This window comes from Gracilinanus agilis, chromosome 2 (genome assembly GCF_016433145.1).
Source record: "Gracilinanus agilis isolate LMUSP501 chromosome 2, AgileGrace, whole genome shotgun sequence".
Taxonomy (NCBI): domain Eukaryota; kingdom Metazoa; phylum Chordata; class Mammalia; order Didelphimorphia; family Didelphidae; genus Gracilinanus; species Gracilinanus agilis.
The window spans coordinates 169,807,055-169,824,705 of record NC_058131.1 but is presented as its reverse complement, the minus strand read 5'-3'; the positions used below and the strand labels follow the sequence as shown (position 1 = coordinate 169,824,705).

Below are 17,651 nucleotides of genomic sequence, written 5' to 3'. Positions count from 1 at the left end.
TGTAGCCTCCTCTTACCTTTGCAGTCTCTTCATACCTTTCCCAAAGACAGGTGATCTTCAATCCTGCCACAATGTCCTGCTGGCTGTTCGATGAACTAGACACTCTATTCCTTGCCTCCAGAAATTTTTTCTGGCTGTCCCCTTGTGGCTAAAATGCTCTTTCTCCTCTGTTCTGACTACTTTTAAGTCCCTACTAAAATTTCACCTTGTACAGGAAATGTCTCCCAAACCCTCTTAGTTTCAATGTTTTCCCTCTGTTAATTATGACCTATTTATATCATATAGAGCTTGTTTTATATACACATATATAAATTATGTATATAATTATATATATGATATGAATTATATATATGTTTGCATGTTTTCTCCCCTATTAACAGGCTCTTTGAGAGCAAGAACTGCCTTTTGCCTTTTTGTATCCCAGTACTTAGCATAGTAGGCACTTAATGTTTGTTGATTAATTGATAAAAATCAATCAATACTCTAAAAAAAAAGACTTCATATGTAATGTTCCATACCCATGAACCTCCCACCTCTGCAAAGGTGTTGGCAGGTGAATTTTCCTATCTCTTCTGTGGAGTCAAGCTTATTTCTTGTAATTTTTGCAACATTTTTTTTTTATTGCCTATAAACAGAATCTTGAAAACCCCAAATATGCTCATTTATGAACCCTGCTGAGAGGCTGGTGATGGCTCTGTGGTAAGGTCAAATAACTCTTCCTCTCTCCGGCACCCTCCCCCCCCCCCCCCAATACACATCCCTCCACACAGATCCATTTTCTTTTTACAGGACATCTATCCCTCCCCCAGCCCCTCCTCCAGCTCCCACATCTCTAGTGAGCTTTATGACTCAGCCGCATCTAGGGATGCCCAAATCATTGAATAGCTTTTTTTTTTCTGAGGCGGGGAGGAATTTGAGAACAGAATCCGTGTCACCCCCTCCAATGGAGCAGAGTGAAGAAGAAGCCTGGATCTTTGTTGAGAGGAGGAGAAACCCACTTTCCCTGACTGGATTTAAGAAGAAGGAAACGAATCCATCCAGTCAGGCTTAAGGAGTGAATTCGTTTAAAAATGGAAGTTAAATGAGGCATTATGGGTACTCTGGGCCTTTCCTCCCAGAGGGCATTCGCCCAGCCTCCTATGGGATGACGTCACGTTTTTCAGACTTTATTCCAGGGTTTGGGGAACTAGAGAGGCCTTTGGCCTTTGGGTAATTGTGCCTTAATCACCGGCATCACGGGAATGGTCCCGGCTGCTGGGGAGAGGTCGGCCTGCTCTGTCCTTCTCCGGTCCCGAGTGAGGAGGTGTCTAATGCGGGGCCTAGAGCGGCCCGAGTTAGGTCGTCGGGACCGGCCTCGTTCTCGCTTATTCTTTTTTCCCTGCTTTCTTATTGCGGAGCAGCGACCTTTCTCTCAGATCTCTCTCGCCACCCCTCCTCCCCTCCACTTCCCCATCTCCTTATCTCTCTTGTTGGAAGACTCCCAGTTTCAATTCAGGGGAAGAGAATTCAGTTCCTCCTGAGGAGCAGCTGTTCCCTCCTTTTGCCCTGGACCTGCCTCCACCTCCTTCCCTTTCCTGAGTCCCGGGGAGACCCATTCACCAGCACCCCTTGTTCCAAACTGAGCTAGACCGAATCTGCGAGAGGGGAGGGCCTGGGCCTCCCGGGGAGCTTCGGCAGGTGCTACAGGTATCCTTGGGCCTGGGGAATCTGGCTCCCTCCTGCTGCTTCCTCCTCTGCCTCCCCCTCCTCCTTTCCCATGGACTATGAGTCCACTGTCTTGTCCCCCGCCCCCACCCCCACCCCGCCGGTTCTGGCTTCTCTCCCCTCGGCCGAGTCATCTGCTCTTCTGCCTCTGTTGCCAGGAGAAGTGGGACTTGGCCTTGGTCAGGGACTTTCCCAGAGGCGGCCTCCTCATGCCGCCGGCCAGCCGGAGCCGAGCCTCTGGGGGTGGCGGGCTCTTTGGGGTGAGATAATAATAATAGTTCCTATTTATAGATCCCTGGGAGGTCCCAGGCTCGGGACCCCAAGACCCCGGGGCCCGGCTCCCTCGTTTTACAGAGATCCGCTGCCCAGCTTGGGAGGGTCCCCCTTCCTTCTCCAAACTCCAGGGCTGGCCTTTATCCTCTTTCCAGGCCTCGGCAGGCTGGATGGAGGCGGGCTGTGAGGCAGAAGGACACATTCAAGATGGCACGGCCTGGGCCCCTGGGCGGAGGAGGAGGAGGCGGCAGCGGCCGCCTCTGGGAAGCACCTGGCATCCCGGCCTTTGCTCCATCTGCCCTACGGAGGTCACCCCTCCCGGGCCTCTCCAGCGGTCACTGACTGACCGAATGTGAGTCAGGCGCCGGGCTGGACAGGGACTTTGCTTTTTTATTTATTTATTTATTTATTATTTATTTTTTTTTTATTCCTGACCAAAAACCCATGTGGGCTCTCCAGGAAGAACGAGAAAGATTGATCTCCTTGGGTTATGCTTCGGGATTCTGCTTTGAGGGTGGTCAGACTCCCTCCGACATTCATGGGACTGTGTTCAGGAGTGGATCGGCTAGAGCGCTGGACTTGGAGACCAAGAGGTCCGAGTTCCAATTCTTCAGCCTCAGTTACCCTGTCTGTAAAATGGGGATCATAATAGCACCTGCCTCACAGAGCCATTGGAGGGGCTCAGGGCAGCTAGAGTGGCATAGTGAATAGGAATACCTGGGTTCAAATCTGGCCTCAGACACTTCCTAGCTGTGTGACCCTGGGCAAGTCACTTAACCCCCGTGGCCTACCCTTACCACTCTTCCGCCTTGGAACCAGTACACAGTAGTGATTCTAAGATGGAAGGTAAGGGTTTTAAAAATAAATAAATAAATAAAACACAGATAATAATGGTACCTACCTCCCAGAGTTGTTGTGAGGATCAAATGAGATGATTGTATAGCACTTAGCACAATGCCTGGCACATTACAGGCCTTATATGTTAGTTATTATTACAAATATATAAATAAATGTTAAATAATTTCTATTAACAAAATAAATTAGTAGATAATATTTAAACATTAATAAAATAAATTAATAAAATAAACATGTAGATAAAATTTAATATTAATACAATTTTCTACTATTATAAGTAATAATAATCCCATATAATAGGTTATATATGTCAAATAACATACCATGTAATAGATTAATATTATCATAAATATTAATATTTAAATAACATGTTGAGGCATTTTGCCAACTTTAAGGAGATTTATAAATATCAGCTATTATTATTCAGCAAATGGTTAATGCGTATAAAGCTCTAAACCTTTGAGAGGGGCAATGTGGTGTAGAAGAATGAATGTAAGACAGGGAATCCCATGGACCCATGTTTGAATGCTGCCTTTGAGATTTACTAGCTTTGGACAAGAAACTCAGCCTCTGAGCTTCAATTTTCTCATCAGTAAGATGGGAATAATTATGGTACAAGTTTGTGGTAAAGATCCAGTGAGATAACCTAAAAAGATGGCCTTTTAGAGCTCTGTGAATGCTGGCTGCCCTCCCTGCCAGGTCCTGGGGCATTTACAAAGGTCAGTCCCAGCCTCTCACCTCTTGACCTTAGAGTTAGGGAGATAAGGGGAGTGAGTCCACCCAGGGCAGTAATTCCAAGTGCAACCTGCTTTGTTCATGAGAGCCTGGTGTGCAATCATGGCTTAATAAAGGCTTAAGGATTGATATAGATGGATGAGGGGTGAACACCTTTCTCACCAAGGCAGGGTGGGGGGGTCTCAAAAAAAGCTTCTTGGGCAAGTTTGCATTGGAACTAGTTTTGAAAAGAAGGGATTAAATTTCATCAGGGAAACACTGTTGAAGAAGGCAATTCAGGCATTTCTATATCCTGAGAATGCGGAGAGCAAAATAGGTATTAAAAAAATGTGGGCTAATTAAATAATGGGATGATGAATAGTGTAATGTGAATGGACCCGATAGAAGAGTAATACTATGGAACCTTGCATGAATGGACTGGAGCTAGATTGTAAAAAGCTCCAAATTCTGCTGGACTGAAGAATTTGATTTTATTTAATGGAGAATAGGGAGTCATTGAAGGTTTTAGGGCAGGAATCATCATCCTAAGAGGGCATCAGGAGAGAGTACTATATTTAGAATTAGGAGTCTTGGATTTAAATCCCAGCTCTATTTCTTATTAACATGTGACCATGACATTTTCAGTAAAACCAGGGTTCTGTGTTCAAGGATTCTTAGGATTCTTTCTAGCTCTAAATTCTGTGATGAAACACACCTGTCTTAGACACAAAAAGGGGGAAAGGATGGCTTTTCCTCTCTCTATCTGAATCTCTGAATTAATCCCTTGAGGAAAACTCACAGGTGTGAGGTTTATAGGATTAACTCTCCAACCTTTCTTCCCTTCTCCATGAGGAAAGCTGTGTTTCCCTTATTAGAGGGGTCCCGAGCCTCTGCCTTGGAGAGCCTTAGAGAAAGAAGGAGGAGGGGGAAAATGTTAATAAATTCAGTTTTGGATATGTTGAGTGTGAGAGTTTGGGATTAGGGGAACATCTAAGTTGTGTTGTCCCAATGACAGGTGGAATATGGTCAGAAACTCCAGAGAGAGCTTGGAGCTTAAGATATAAATTTTACAGTTATTTGTGTAGAGGAAATGAGATAAAAAAGGGAGAAAGTACAAAAGAAAAAGGCAGAAATTTTAGGGATGTCCAAGTTAAGGTGGCAGCTAAGTGACTGGACCTAGAGTCAGGAAGTCTTATCTTCCTGAGTTCAAATCCAGCCTCAGACACTTACTAGCTATATAACTCTAAGCAAGTCACTTCACCCTGTTTGCCTCAGTTTCTTCATCTGTAAAATGAGTTGGAGAAGGGAATGGCAAACCTCTCTAGTCATTTTACAAAGAAAATCCCAAATGGAGTCATGAAGAATTGAACACAACTGGAAAACAAGTTAAGGTGACGAAAGAAGAAAGAAAAATTAGTAAAGAAAATAGAGGAAGGGGGTCACCAGGAGAAGCAAGGGAGTAGTATAGTATAATAGAAGCCAGGGTATATAAGAAAGACTTTCCTGGCACCTCAAATTCAACATGTTCCAAGCTAAGCTCATTATCTGATCTCTCCAATTTATACCTACTTTTGATTTCACTATTTCAGTCAGGGGTACAACCATTCCCCCCCCCCCCCCAACAGCTTCCCGTGGTTAAAACCTTGGTGTTTTCACTTCTTGTATTCAATTAGTCACTAACTTTTGTCAATGTTACCCCCAAAATATATTCGAGTATCCTGTGTTGCAACCCATCTGGGCTACATGCCATTCCTCATATACACACCCCACGAATTCCTGCCTCTGTGGCATACTTTTGCTCCTGTTTTTCCCAGTGGTAGATGGCATTAGAATAGAGATTTGAGGGATGCAATGAAATTCAACAGAAATTCCTCCTCTATACCCATTGTCCCCAAACTACCTCCACTCAGTTTTGAATTCCTACCCATTTTAAAAATCCCTACTCAAATGCCATTCACTATAGGAAGCTTTCTTGGCTCTCTAGTGAACTTCCCTTAGGATCAAATGAGATAATAGCCATAGAGCACTTGGTATAGTACCTGGCTTTTAATAAATACTTGTTTCCTCCTCCTTAGATTTCAAATAATTCTTTGTTTTGTAATCCTAATATATTCACAGTTCAATTTCGTGTATTATTATTAAAACTTTTATCTGTTGTTTTCTAATCAATATTAAGTATCTATTCCAAGGCAGAAGGGTGGAAGGACTAGGCAGTTGGGGCTAAGTGATTTGCTCAGGGGTACATAGCTATGAAGTGTCTGAGATCAATTTTGAACCCAGAACCTTCCATCTTCAGTCCTGGCACTCTATCCTCTGAGCTACTTAGCTTCCTTAGTTTGGTATATTATTGTTTATTTATGTTTATAGTCCCTAGCAGACTATAATCTCAAGGAGGGTATGGGATGGGCCTTACTGAAATTGTATATCTCCTCTAGTGCTTAGCACAGTGATAAATGAATGAATAGTAGAGGCTTGATAAATATTCATTGAACCAAGGATGAAGTGGCCTGGACACCCTGTGCTCAGGACATAGGCTAACTCCTACATTAAACCTTTTCTTAATCCTAGGTGTTTATCCCTTCCTTCTCCCCCCTCCCCTGTTACTTTGAAGATGCTTTCTATTTATTTATGGATATAAGGTTGTGTTGCCCAGTAAAAGCTCCTTGAGGGCAGAGACTATTTTGGGTTTTGTCTTTGTATCCCTAGTGCCTAGGACAGGGTCTTGTCCATAGTAGATACTTAATAAATGTTTATTGAGGGGCAGCTGGGTGGTTCAGTAAATAGAGAACCAAGTTGGGAGTTGGGAGGTCCTGGGATACTTCCTAACTGTGTGACTCTGGGCAAGTCATTTAATCTCAGTTGCCTCCCCCTTACCAAGCCAATATTTAGTATTGATTCTAAGACAGAAGGTAAGGGTTTAAAAAATGCCTGTTGAATTGAAATTAAAGGCCATTGGATTTAGCAATAAGGTCTTTATTGTCCTCAGACAAGCAATTTTAGTAGAGTGGTAGGATTGGAAATCAAATTGTGAGGATATAAGGAATAAATAAATGATATATAAACCATGACATTGGCTCTGCTTCTGACATGGGTAGTCCAGGCACCTGGGTACAACAGAAGGAGGACCACCTTTGGCTCAGATGTAGTTGCCAAGGATGGCTCCATCTCTCTTGAAAATGGGACGGGCGGCCCCACTCCTTGCTGGTTATAGTTATACTAGAGCCTCTCAGCATTCTGAGGGTTTCTTTAGAGGGAATTCAGAGGGAATAACTATGGGGAAATTGGTCAAGAGTTTCCGTAGGCTCCAGCTAGCTTAAGAATCCAACTCTACCAGTGTCTGGTGGTCTGGCCCTTCATTCTTCCTTAAACAACAACAACAACAAAAAACAAAATGCTTACCTTCTGGCTTAGAATTAATACTAAGTATCAGTTCCAAGACAGAAGAACAGTAAAGGCTAGGCAATAGGGGTTAAGTAACTTGCCCAAATTCACACAGCTAGATTCTGAGGTCAGCTTTGAACCCAAGACCTCGTCTCTAGTCCTAGTGCTCTATCCACGGAGCCACCCAGCTGCTCTCCTTCATTCCTTATGTTGTAATTACATACACTCAGTTGAAGGGTGCTTGTCACTGGGCCAGACTAAGGATGTCTTATCCTTTTTGTGCCCTGGAAAGTGAAGTTCCCATGGAGGAACTTCCACTGCTCTATGTGCTTTGGGAAGCTGGAAGTAATTGAGTGCTGATCTGGATTAATTGGGCCACCACTGAGGTTTCTGAACTATTCTCTTCTTTCTGTCTGAAATACACTATTGTGAAGCATCATGTTATTCATCCATAAAAAAAATAAAATGGAGTTGGTGAGGGAAATCTTGCTATAGAGAAGTTGAGGAAATCGAAGTATTACCTGTTTATTGGGTATTATATTCTTTTAAAGGAAGTATGAGTGGAGGGAAGGCAAGAATGGGGACCAGTGTTTTATTGTGAGTATTTTGGTTTTGATTTGTAGGATAGAGGATATCTGAGCTTTGTTTTTTGGCAAAAGTTGGCAAAAGAGAAAGAGCCATTGGATAAGAAGAAAGTGAAGAGAAAGAGATTCCAAAAGGAACCTCGCTAGAATCAGCAGGATGGGTCCGGAAGGAGTATAATCAAAGCCTAGGTGAAAGGATACTATCATAGCTTGACAAGGAAGTGGGTATCTCTCCCACCGAGATAGTTAGGAAAGAGAGGAAGGGATAAAGACATTGTAGTGTTCAGGTGGTAAGGAGGGGAATTAAGAAATGCATATCTCAGCCTCAGATAAGAGATGAGATAATCTGAGAGAGAGTAGTGGGGTAAGTTGGAGGCTTGAAGAGACAGGAAGAGGTTTGGAAAGTACCTGGGCAGTGTGATAAGCCAGTGAATTAAATAATTGACTGCCAAGCAGGAATGAAGGTTCAGTTAAAATGAAATTGCTTGAATTTGTAATGGAATAAGTCAGTAGGGTTTAGTGATATTCTATGTAGCATTGAAGAAATCAGAAAAATCAGACATTTGATGTACCCAGAGTTGATAGAGGAAGCTGGGGAAACATCAAGGGGAAACATCAAATGATTCTATTATTATGACTAGTGAATTGTTGAAGTGGCTAGATGGGGAAACCAGAATGTGGCGATGGTTTAGGAGAATAAGGAGTTAAGAGGGCTCATCATGAGGATGAAAAAAAGTAGGTTCAGTAGGAGCGAAGGAATGGGAAAGGTGAAAGGCTGCTATGTTATGATTGGAGAGTAGAATTTCAGAGTTTAGTCTCATGGGATCATAGATTTAGAGCAGGAAGGGACCTCAGAGGTTGTTTAGTTCAAACACTGTCATTTTACAGAGGAAGAAACTGAGTTCTAGATTGGAATCTAGACCCTTTGATTGCACATCCAGAACTCTTCTGTTTGCTTCACTTTGAGATGGTATAGTTATGGAGCATAGTGGCTTCTAAGGTCTATGGCTATGCAGAAGTAGACCAGACATTGACAACCCAGGAGTTAAAAGACATGGAAGAACCACAAAGTCAGACTGGTGGAAGAATGGCCAAATGAATTTTAAAGTTTTTGCAAAAGGTGACAGAGGATGAGGTGTAATAGAAGCTGAACTACATGCCAAAAGCCTTAGAGAATCTTGGGAGAATTATTTGGAGGTAACTAACTAATAGCATCAAGAAGAGAGATAATGAGAGAGACAGAGAGAGATTGAGGGAGACAGAGAGAAGGAAGAGAGAGACAGAGAGGGGGAAGAGACAGAGACAGAAAAATAAGGGAGAGAACTATACAGAGAGGGTGGAAACAGAGACAGAAAGACAGAAAGAGACATATGGAGAAAGAGAAGAGACAGAGACAGAAAGATACAGAGAGAGATGGAGAGACAGAGACCAAGAAAGAGCAAGCTATATAGTCTTATTTCATGAACCTTGAAGGAGAGTTTTGATGAAAGATAAGTGGCAATGAGAGAGCAAGAGGCATGTTGATACCCTGTAACTTAGAGGATATAGGAGGGATGACCTACACTGAGGAGAATTTTAAGGAATGTTACATTATCAGGGAAAAATCAGATTTCATTTAATGTTCAAGAACGTTGAAAAAGTTAGAAGGTTTAGCCTAATCTGTTCATATAAAGAAAAAAAAAACAGAATACAATGGCACTTTATGTGGTAGCAAAAAAATTCAAAACAAAGTAGGTTTCTGTGAGTTGGTAAATGTCTGAAAAAATTGAGATATGTGAATGGCATAGAACATTACTTCAGAAGAAATGATGATCATAGGGTCATATAATAAATTGAGAGCTGGAAGTGACTTACAGGCCATCTAGGCCATCTTTCTCATTTTACAGATGAGAAAATTGAGGCTTAGGAATGTGTAGTGACCAAAGGCCACTCAGGTAGTAAACTTTAGAGGTAAATTTTATTCCAGATCCTCTGACTTAAGAGCCAGTGTTCTTCCTACTGTACCATCTGAGGAATTCAGAAAAATTAGGAAACATTTCTATGAAATGATGGGATACAAAGCAAACAGTACTAGGAGAACAATATACACAGTGATGAGAATCATGTAAAGGCAAAGAATATCAAAGCAAAAACCATAAGGTGGCATATTGTGGTGACCATTCTTGGCCCTGGAAGAGAGTTGGGGGACTGCAGGTATGAAGCATTGTGTCCACTCTCATATGTAGTCACAGCATAATTTGATTGGCTTTCCTTAATTGGTTTTCTTTATTGCATGGGAAGTCTCACTTTTATGGGGAGGGCTCTCTGGAAAGAATTATGAGGTAAAACAAGAAGCATCAATAAAACTTTTCTTTCTTTCTTTCTTTTTTTTTTTTTTTTTAAATGAGGTTTCCAAAGGGCCTTCTCTATAGAGGAGTCTGTTAGAAGGGCTGCAGGGGAAGTGGGGCTAGAGGAAGTGGAGGACTGAAGTGGATAGAGTAAGCCTGGGAGGAGGTGATAAGGAAATGTTTGTATTTCAGGCAGTAAAAGTGAGTGACAGAGAATAGGGAACCTAAAGGTTCCAACCTTCTGGTTGGCTGGTCCAACATTCTCATTTTTCAGGTGAGGAAACTGAGACTAAGAGGTTAAGAGACTTGCCTGTAGTCACACAGGAAGGGAGATAGGGGAGTGGTAATAGTCCTCAAGCTCCAGGTAGAATGTTTGTAAAGTGGAATGTTGGAAGAGCCGAATGACCCTCACAAACCTGACTCTTGGGTGTATCTTAGGTCTTGAACAAATCAGTTCTTCTGGCAAGATAAGAAGAAGCAGCCTTGGAGTCCTTCCCCCTCCACATCTTACTCCAAGAGGATGACAATGTGGGCTCCCCTTTTGACTAATTCAGAATATGATTACTCTGACTCTGGGTCTAGAATGGTGTGTTTGGTAACACATTTGTAGTCTTTAGAACTAGAAGAGACCTTTACTCAATCAACAGATAATTATTAAATGCTTACTACATGCCAGGAAATGGGCTAGGCAGTAGGAATATGAGGAAAAAGAATTGAAAAATCCTTCGTCACAGTGCATTTAAATTCTAATGTACAAGTTCATATGAAATACATGCAGCATAATACATATTTATGTACACATACATATTATATATGTCAGGAAGATAAAATTTATAAATATAAATATATTTTAATATTAAATTACTTTAATATTTTATAATAATATATTAACAAAAGTAGTTAAATAAAAAGGGGTGACTAGTACAAAGTGAGGAGATGGAGTATCAATTGTAAGGAAGAGAGAAGAGACCTTTTTGAATGCATTGCAGAATTCATGAGGGGAAATAATTTATAGCAAGCCTGGAAAGATGGTCCAACCTCTTCATTTTGCAGGTGAGGAAACTGAGGCCATGAGGTTAAGTGACTTGTCCACAGTCATACAGTTAATAAGTGTTGGAGAGAGATTTTGAATTTAGATCTGATTCAAGCTTGGATCCAACACTCTTTCCACTAATCCCTTGCCTACTGTAAAATGTTGTTCCAAGGAGAGAAAAACATGGTTGTCCTCCTGCCTTCTTGTGGAAATAAATGGTGTCCCAGTATAGAAGAATGTAATATAGTATAGTATGGTATACATAGTATAGTGTAAGCCAGTATAGTATAGTAATTTATTTGGTCTAAACCTTGGATGGGGACTTTCTCGTGATCTTTCTCCTGTTCAGAAGCAGCTCCTTGGGTGGAGAAAAGTAGTAAAGATGTGCTAGTAGAAAAAAGAACAACTCAGAAATGTATGCTTGTCCTGTGCCCCCAAAGATCTGATCTTGCATTACTCTCTTCTTTTCATTACCCTTCTCAGTGACCCTGGCGTAGGTTTGCCCAAGTTTGGGATCCTCCAGAGTGGAGGTAGACCTTCAGGGGCTGGCTGGGGTGAAGGAAAGATAGTGATGACCTTAGTTATACTTTTCTGTGGGTAGGAGCAAAGTCCTCAAGAGAGTCCTAAAGAATTTCCTAATTAGGTTGTCCCTCCTTAACCTTCCTCTGTCTTGCAGGGTGATGTGAGCAGGGCACAGGAATGCCTTATGTGGATCGGCAGAATCGAATTTGTGGGTTCTTGGACATTGAGGACAATGAGACCAGTGGCAAGTTCCTGCGGAGATACTTTATCCTGGACACCCAGGCTAACTGCCTCCTTTGGTACATGGACAATCCTCAGGTAAGATGAGATGTGAGCTTATGACAAACCTTATTGGCTTTATTTGGTTGGTACATGCTCAGTGTGTAGGGCAAAACACTTGACTCATTCCTCTCCTTCTCTCCATATTAAAGAATTATAGAATTGCCTAGCTTGGTGACCCCAGCCAAGTTACTTAACCGCAGTTGCCTAGCCCTTAACACTCTTCTGCTTTGGAACTGATACCTAGTAGTGATTCTAAGCTAGAAAGTAAGGATTAAAAAAAATGAATGGAATTGGAAGAGATCTGAGTGGTGAATCTACCCCCTTATCCAAAGGTGGAACCCAATGTATACTATACAAGTGGTCACTTGCCCTTTTCTTGAACACTTCCAATGCCAGGACACTCATTACTTCCTGAGGCAGCTAATTGACTTTTGGACAGCTTTAATATCAGGAAATTTTCCCTTCATCGCAAGTCAAAGTCTGTCTGTCTTCTCTATAACCTCTCTCCACTGGTTCTAATTTTGCCCTTCTGGGCCAAGCCGGACAAGTCTTATTTCATTTTTCCATGACAGCTCTTAAAGGAAATACCATGTATGCCCAACTTTTCTCCAGGCTAAACTATTCTTTTAACCATCCTTTATATGACATGGCTGAATCCCCAGCTATCCTGTTAGCCTTCCTCTGAATGCTTTCCAGCTTGCTAATTTCCCCAAGTCTGAATTGTAGAAAAGCCAGCCATCTGTTGGGATGGTGAGGGAGAATTGTGGGATGGACAGGGTTAACCCAGGTTGGTAGGAGCCTCTGGCTTTCATAGGCTCCAGAGAGGGCAGTTTTTGCTGCTACTGATAAGCCTGTTGCCCAAAACTAAGATTCAACAAAATGACAACCCCCAAACAAAAGTCATGTACCAAGGAAAAGAGGGGAGAGGATGGTCAGATGGCAGTACCCCTTGCCAGGCAGGCCAGGTACAGTCAGCACTGTCAGGAGATTGTAAGTAAGGAAATGGATCCAAGAACAAACCAGGCGAGGAGAGCGGCATGGTACAGAAAGAAAGGACATAAGCATTTATCAAGCTCCTTCTGTGTGTCAGGCATTGTGCTAAGTGTTTTACAAATTATTTGATCCTCATAACTCTGGGAGGATAGAGGCAATTATTATCCCTATTTTACAGTGGAGAAAACTGAGGCAAAGGTAAAGTATCTTGCTTGAGGTCACACAGTAAAGTATCTGAGACTGGATTTGATTTTAGATCTTCTAGTCTCCAGGTCCCACACTTTATTTGTCTCTAATACTTGTTACATTAGGCAAGTTAGTTCCCTAATCTGGATGTTAGTTTTCCCCTTTTAAAAAATATTATATTTATTTATTATTTACATTATATATTATTCTGTTTATTTTATATTACTTTTTTTTCATTAACACACATTTTTTTCTTCCTCCCACTTCTCCTCTACCCTGGAGGAAAAAAAAAGGAAAAACAAAACCCATGTAACACATATGAATAGTAGCCAAACAAAACAAGTTCCTGTATTGGTTACAACCAAAGTATGTGCCTCATTCTGCATATTTACTCTATCACTTCTCTTTCTGGAGGGGCTAGCCTTCTTCATCCTTGGCCCTCTGGACTCATGGTTGCATCATAATTTTTAAGATTGGTACCATGTAGGCTTCTGTGAACTAGTGCAGAGCAAAATGAGCAGAACTAGGAGAACAATTTATACCATCATGACATTTTAGAGGAAAAACAACTTTGAAAGACTTTAAAATGCTGATGAATGTGATGTTAAACTATGAGTCCAGAGGACTGAAGTCAAAACAGAGGGGTGAGGAATTTAAAATATAGCCAGATATATACATTTCTGGAAATGATTGATTTTGTTTTGCTGGATTATTTTGTTTTGCTGGATTATTCTTATTTATTATGAGGATTTAGTTTTTCTTTATGTTCAATGGGGTGACAAAAGGAAGGGGCTAGAGATAATGAAAAGAATAGATTATAAATGCATGTAAAAATCAATCAGTAACATTTAAGTGCCTACTATGTGCCAGTCTCTGTACAAGCACTGGGGATACGAAGAAAAAAAATCAGTTCTTATTCTCAAGTTGCAATTAGTCATATTCAAACTATCTATACAGAATCAATTGGAAATGATCAACAAAGGGAAGAATTAGAATTAAATTGACAGGGATCAGAAAAGGCTTCCTGTGAATGATAGAATTTTAGTTGGGGCTTGAAGGGAGCCATGGAAGCCAGTGGGGCAGAGATGAAGAAGATCATTCCCCTCAGTATGAAGTCCAGCCAAAGAAAATGCCCAAAGTCAGGAGATATGAAAAGTGTTGTTAGAAGAACAACAAGGGGACCAGTGTTATTGGACTGCAAATTAATTTTTTAAAGAAGAAAATGTAAATGATATAAAAACAAACAGAATGAGGAAATGAAGGTGAATTTTTTTAATTGAATAAATTTTTTTTAAAGAAAAAAAAAAAGAGATTGGACCTGGATTTTGATTCTGGAAACTAGTAGGGAAAAGATATAAGCACAGATAAGCAGTCAAGTAGGAAGACTGAGAAAGTTTGGAACACCAGTGAGGCTGTGGAAAGCCCTGACTTTGGGCAGGCGGATAGAGCTTGGCCCTAGTTCATTCTTAGGCTGTTAAAAGCTAATGACTCTCCAACTTCAGAATTGGATGTTCTGGGGACAGTTTCAGAGGATTGAGGTTCAAATCTGGCTTCAGACACTTCCTAGCTGTGTGACCCTGGGCAGGTCACTTAATCTTCATTGCCTACCCTTACTACTCTTCTGTCTTGGAACCAATACACAGTATTGATTCTAAGATGGAAGGTAAGGGTTTAAAAAAAAAGAATTGGATGTTCTCTAGACTCTAGACCCCTGGGAACTGATGATTTTCTTCATGTGGAGTAGTTTAGCTGATGTCAAGCATCTGCCAAAGATGAGCATCAGGTTATTGGGCCAGATATAGGCTTCAGGGCAGGGCTAGTTTCCACGTAGTTTTTGTTGATGTGGTTCTGGCCCAGTAGCCTCACCTGCTCTTCCAGTCTGGGGCCTCTCCCAGCAAAGACAATGACCTGGTTCCCTGAGCTGGACAAATGTTGGTCTTGAGAGCCATGGAGTACTGGGTCTGGACGGGACCTGGAATGCCAGCTAGCCTGACCCCATTATTTTTCAGACTCCAGACCCAGAGGAATTTACTTGCCCAAGGTCATCCCGCCCAAAAGTCCCTCCTTTGGAGGGACTTGATTATATCTGAAATGGATGATTCAAAGGAGAGGAAAGGGGAGCTTGTGCTTCATCTCTGTGCCCAGAAGTCTCCAGCATCATCCTCACCATGAGAAAAAGTTGCCCCAATGGAGTTAGGCTCAGAAGAATCTCCGTACAGTAGTGCTGGGTCCTTTAACCTATTCCTGCATGATGGGAGAGGGAGGCAGTCCAGGAGGGGACATTGCCTACCCCGGGGGGGGGGGAGGAGGGAAGGGAAGAGTAACCTATCTGGCCTTTGACTAGAGAGGTCACAGCTGCTTTTGGGGGTCCTGGGATCTGGCTGAGGCTCAGAAACTTGCAGAAGAAGGAAGCCAGAGTGTTGAGTGATAGTTTACATATTATGTGCAGCCATGGGAAAAAGACATGTGTGAGTCACTGCTGATGACCCTCTGGGGCCTGACATCTCTATACTTAGCCTTTGTATTTAAGATTTGATAACTGATTAAAGGAGTTCTCAAATGCCTTCTTAAAGGCTGGGCTCTCAGCACAATACTTGAACTTTAGAGTAAAGTCTGTTGGAATCCCCCTATTTTCCCTACATTCTGCAGAGCCACTTCAATTTTCCTTCAGAATAAAACTTGAATGAATGCACAGGAGAAATCCTTGCATGCCTTCAAAATTCACTCCTGTTCAGTTAGTTGCTATCTCCAGTCTTCCTCCCCACCCCCCATGTATATCAACTCCCTAGGCAGGTAGTGTGGTAGATAGAGTGCTGGAAGAATCCAAGTTCAAATCTAGCCCTACATATTTCCTAGCTGTGTGACCCTGGGCAAATCACTTGTCTTGCTTTGGTTCCTCCACCATAAAATGAGAATAATAAAAGCATCCATCTGGGAGGCATCTGGGTGGCTCAGAGGATTAAGAGCCAGACCTAGAGACAGGAGGTCCTGGGTTCAAATGTGACCTCAGACACTTCTCAGCTGTGTAACCCTGAGTAAGTCACTTATTGCCTAGCCCTTACTGCTCTTCTGCCTTGGAGCCAATACACAGTATTGATTCTAAGATGGAAGATAAGGGTTTAAAAAAATCTCTCAAGGTTGTCCTGAGAATAGAATGTGATAGTATTTGTTGACCGTGTTTTGCAGAGCCTGGCACATAGTATGTGTGTAATAAATGCCTATTTTCTTCCTTCCATCCTTCTCCTTATCTACACCTTTGGCTTGGCCCCACCCTGCATAACCACTTATATAGAGGTAATGGTTGGTGATTCAACAGATGCTGTGGTTTATGGCCTGTGGCCTAGAGAAGCAGAGGTGCCTCTGGTGTTTTCCTGTGGAACATGAGACAGCAGCTAGGAACATGTCATGGTGTGCTGCGATAAAGGGGGGAGGGAGTTCTCATGGCTGCTATGCAGAGTAGGACCTTAGTTTGGGCTTCCTGCCACTTGGACCTGAGAAGGAAGCCATCTTCACTAAGAGCCAACGCCAGGTTTTATTCTTGTTCATCAATTTCCTTTAGCAAAATGAATGCATGTGCTCCCATTACTACCACTCCTATATGCACTACCTTGGGAGAGCCTTCCTAAATCCATCTTATCCAAGGAGATGCTTAGTGTCATTCACATCCCCGCCCCCCTCTCTTTTTCCTTTTTCCCTACAACCTCTCAGGCTGTAGAGTTAGAGATTTTAAGCTGGAAGAGACCTCTGGGGCCATCTTGTCCAACCCCCTTATTTTAAAGAGGAGGAAACAGATCTAATAAGATGAAATAAATGCTAAGGTTCAAAGAGTAGTAAACATGAGAGGTAGGATTTAACTCCAGAGTCAGGAGCATCATTTCTCTTAGTTATTCTTTTTGGTGTGTCATTCATTCAACAAGATTTGTTCATTTATAAGACAAAGCTGACTCTTCTTTAAAGCAGTGGTTTCCAACTTTCTTCTTTGATCTCCCACTTTTATTAGTAAGATTTTTTTTAGCATGCACTCCCCCTGTATGTTTTTTTTTAATTCAATTTTATTTTCAGTTCCTAATTTTGTCCTTCCCACTCTCCCTCCCCACCCATCAAAAAGTAAGAAAAACAAAACCTGTTATAAACCTGTATCTGCTATTTTTAGTACTATCCCCCCTCTTGTCTACCCACCATTGGGGGAATTAGCTTAGTCAGGCATGAATCTGGAGTTTAATTGGAAGCTACCATAGAAATATTCTAGTCCAACTTGTGCCTGAGTGGGATGACCCTCTACTCTGCCTCTGAAAAGTGACAATCTGGCCTGTGCTAAAAGACTTCCAGGGATGGTATTTTACCTCCGGAGTTAGTTCATTTGACTTTTTTTACTCCATTACAAATGACAATGTCCAAAAAAATATTTGTTTCATTCTGGATTCCGAGTTCTTTACCTCTCTATCAGAAAGTGAATTTTTCATTATTAATTTTCTGGAATCCTCATTTAACATTATGTTGATAAGAGTTCAACACTAACGTATTCCATCATGTTTATATACTATAATTTGCTTATCCATTACCCAATTATGAGCATCCTCTTAGATTCCCCTTCTTTGAGATCTCAAAAAGAGTTAGAAATATTTTTGCATATCTCTAATGTCTTACTTAGTACTTCTCTTAAATTCCCATCTCTCTAATTTTCTCTGCCCTCTTCTACCTTTTCCCTCCTATTTCCCTGGTTAGTGAAATGTATTTCTGTACCCAAGTCTGTATGAGTGTGTGTGTGTGTGTGTGTGTGTGTATACAATCTTGCAT

At 41.7% G+C, this 17,651-nt stretch overlaps 1 protein-coding gene across 1 annotated transcript in view; it reads left to right on the top strand.

Annotated features, from left to right (window-relative positions):
- The window catches only part of PLEKHA2 (pleckstrin homology domain containing A2), a 121,520-nt gene that overhangs the window by 19,892 nt on the left and 83,977 nt on the right, over positions 1 to 17,651 (top strand). Inside the window, exon 2 of the mRNA XM_044663554.1 lies at positions 11,548 to 11,711. Coding sequence (XP_044519489.1) covers positions 11,571 to 11,711 — 141 coding nt within the window. The 5' untranslated portion in view covers positions 11,548 to 11,570. The remainder of the gene's footprint in view (positions 1 to 11,547; positions 11,712 to 17,651) is intronic.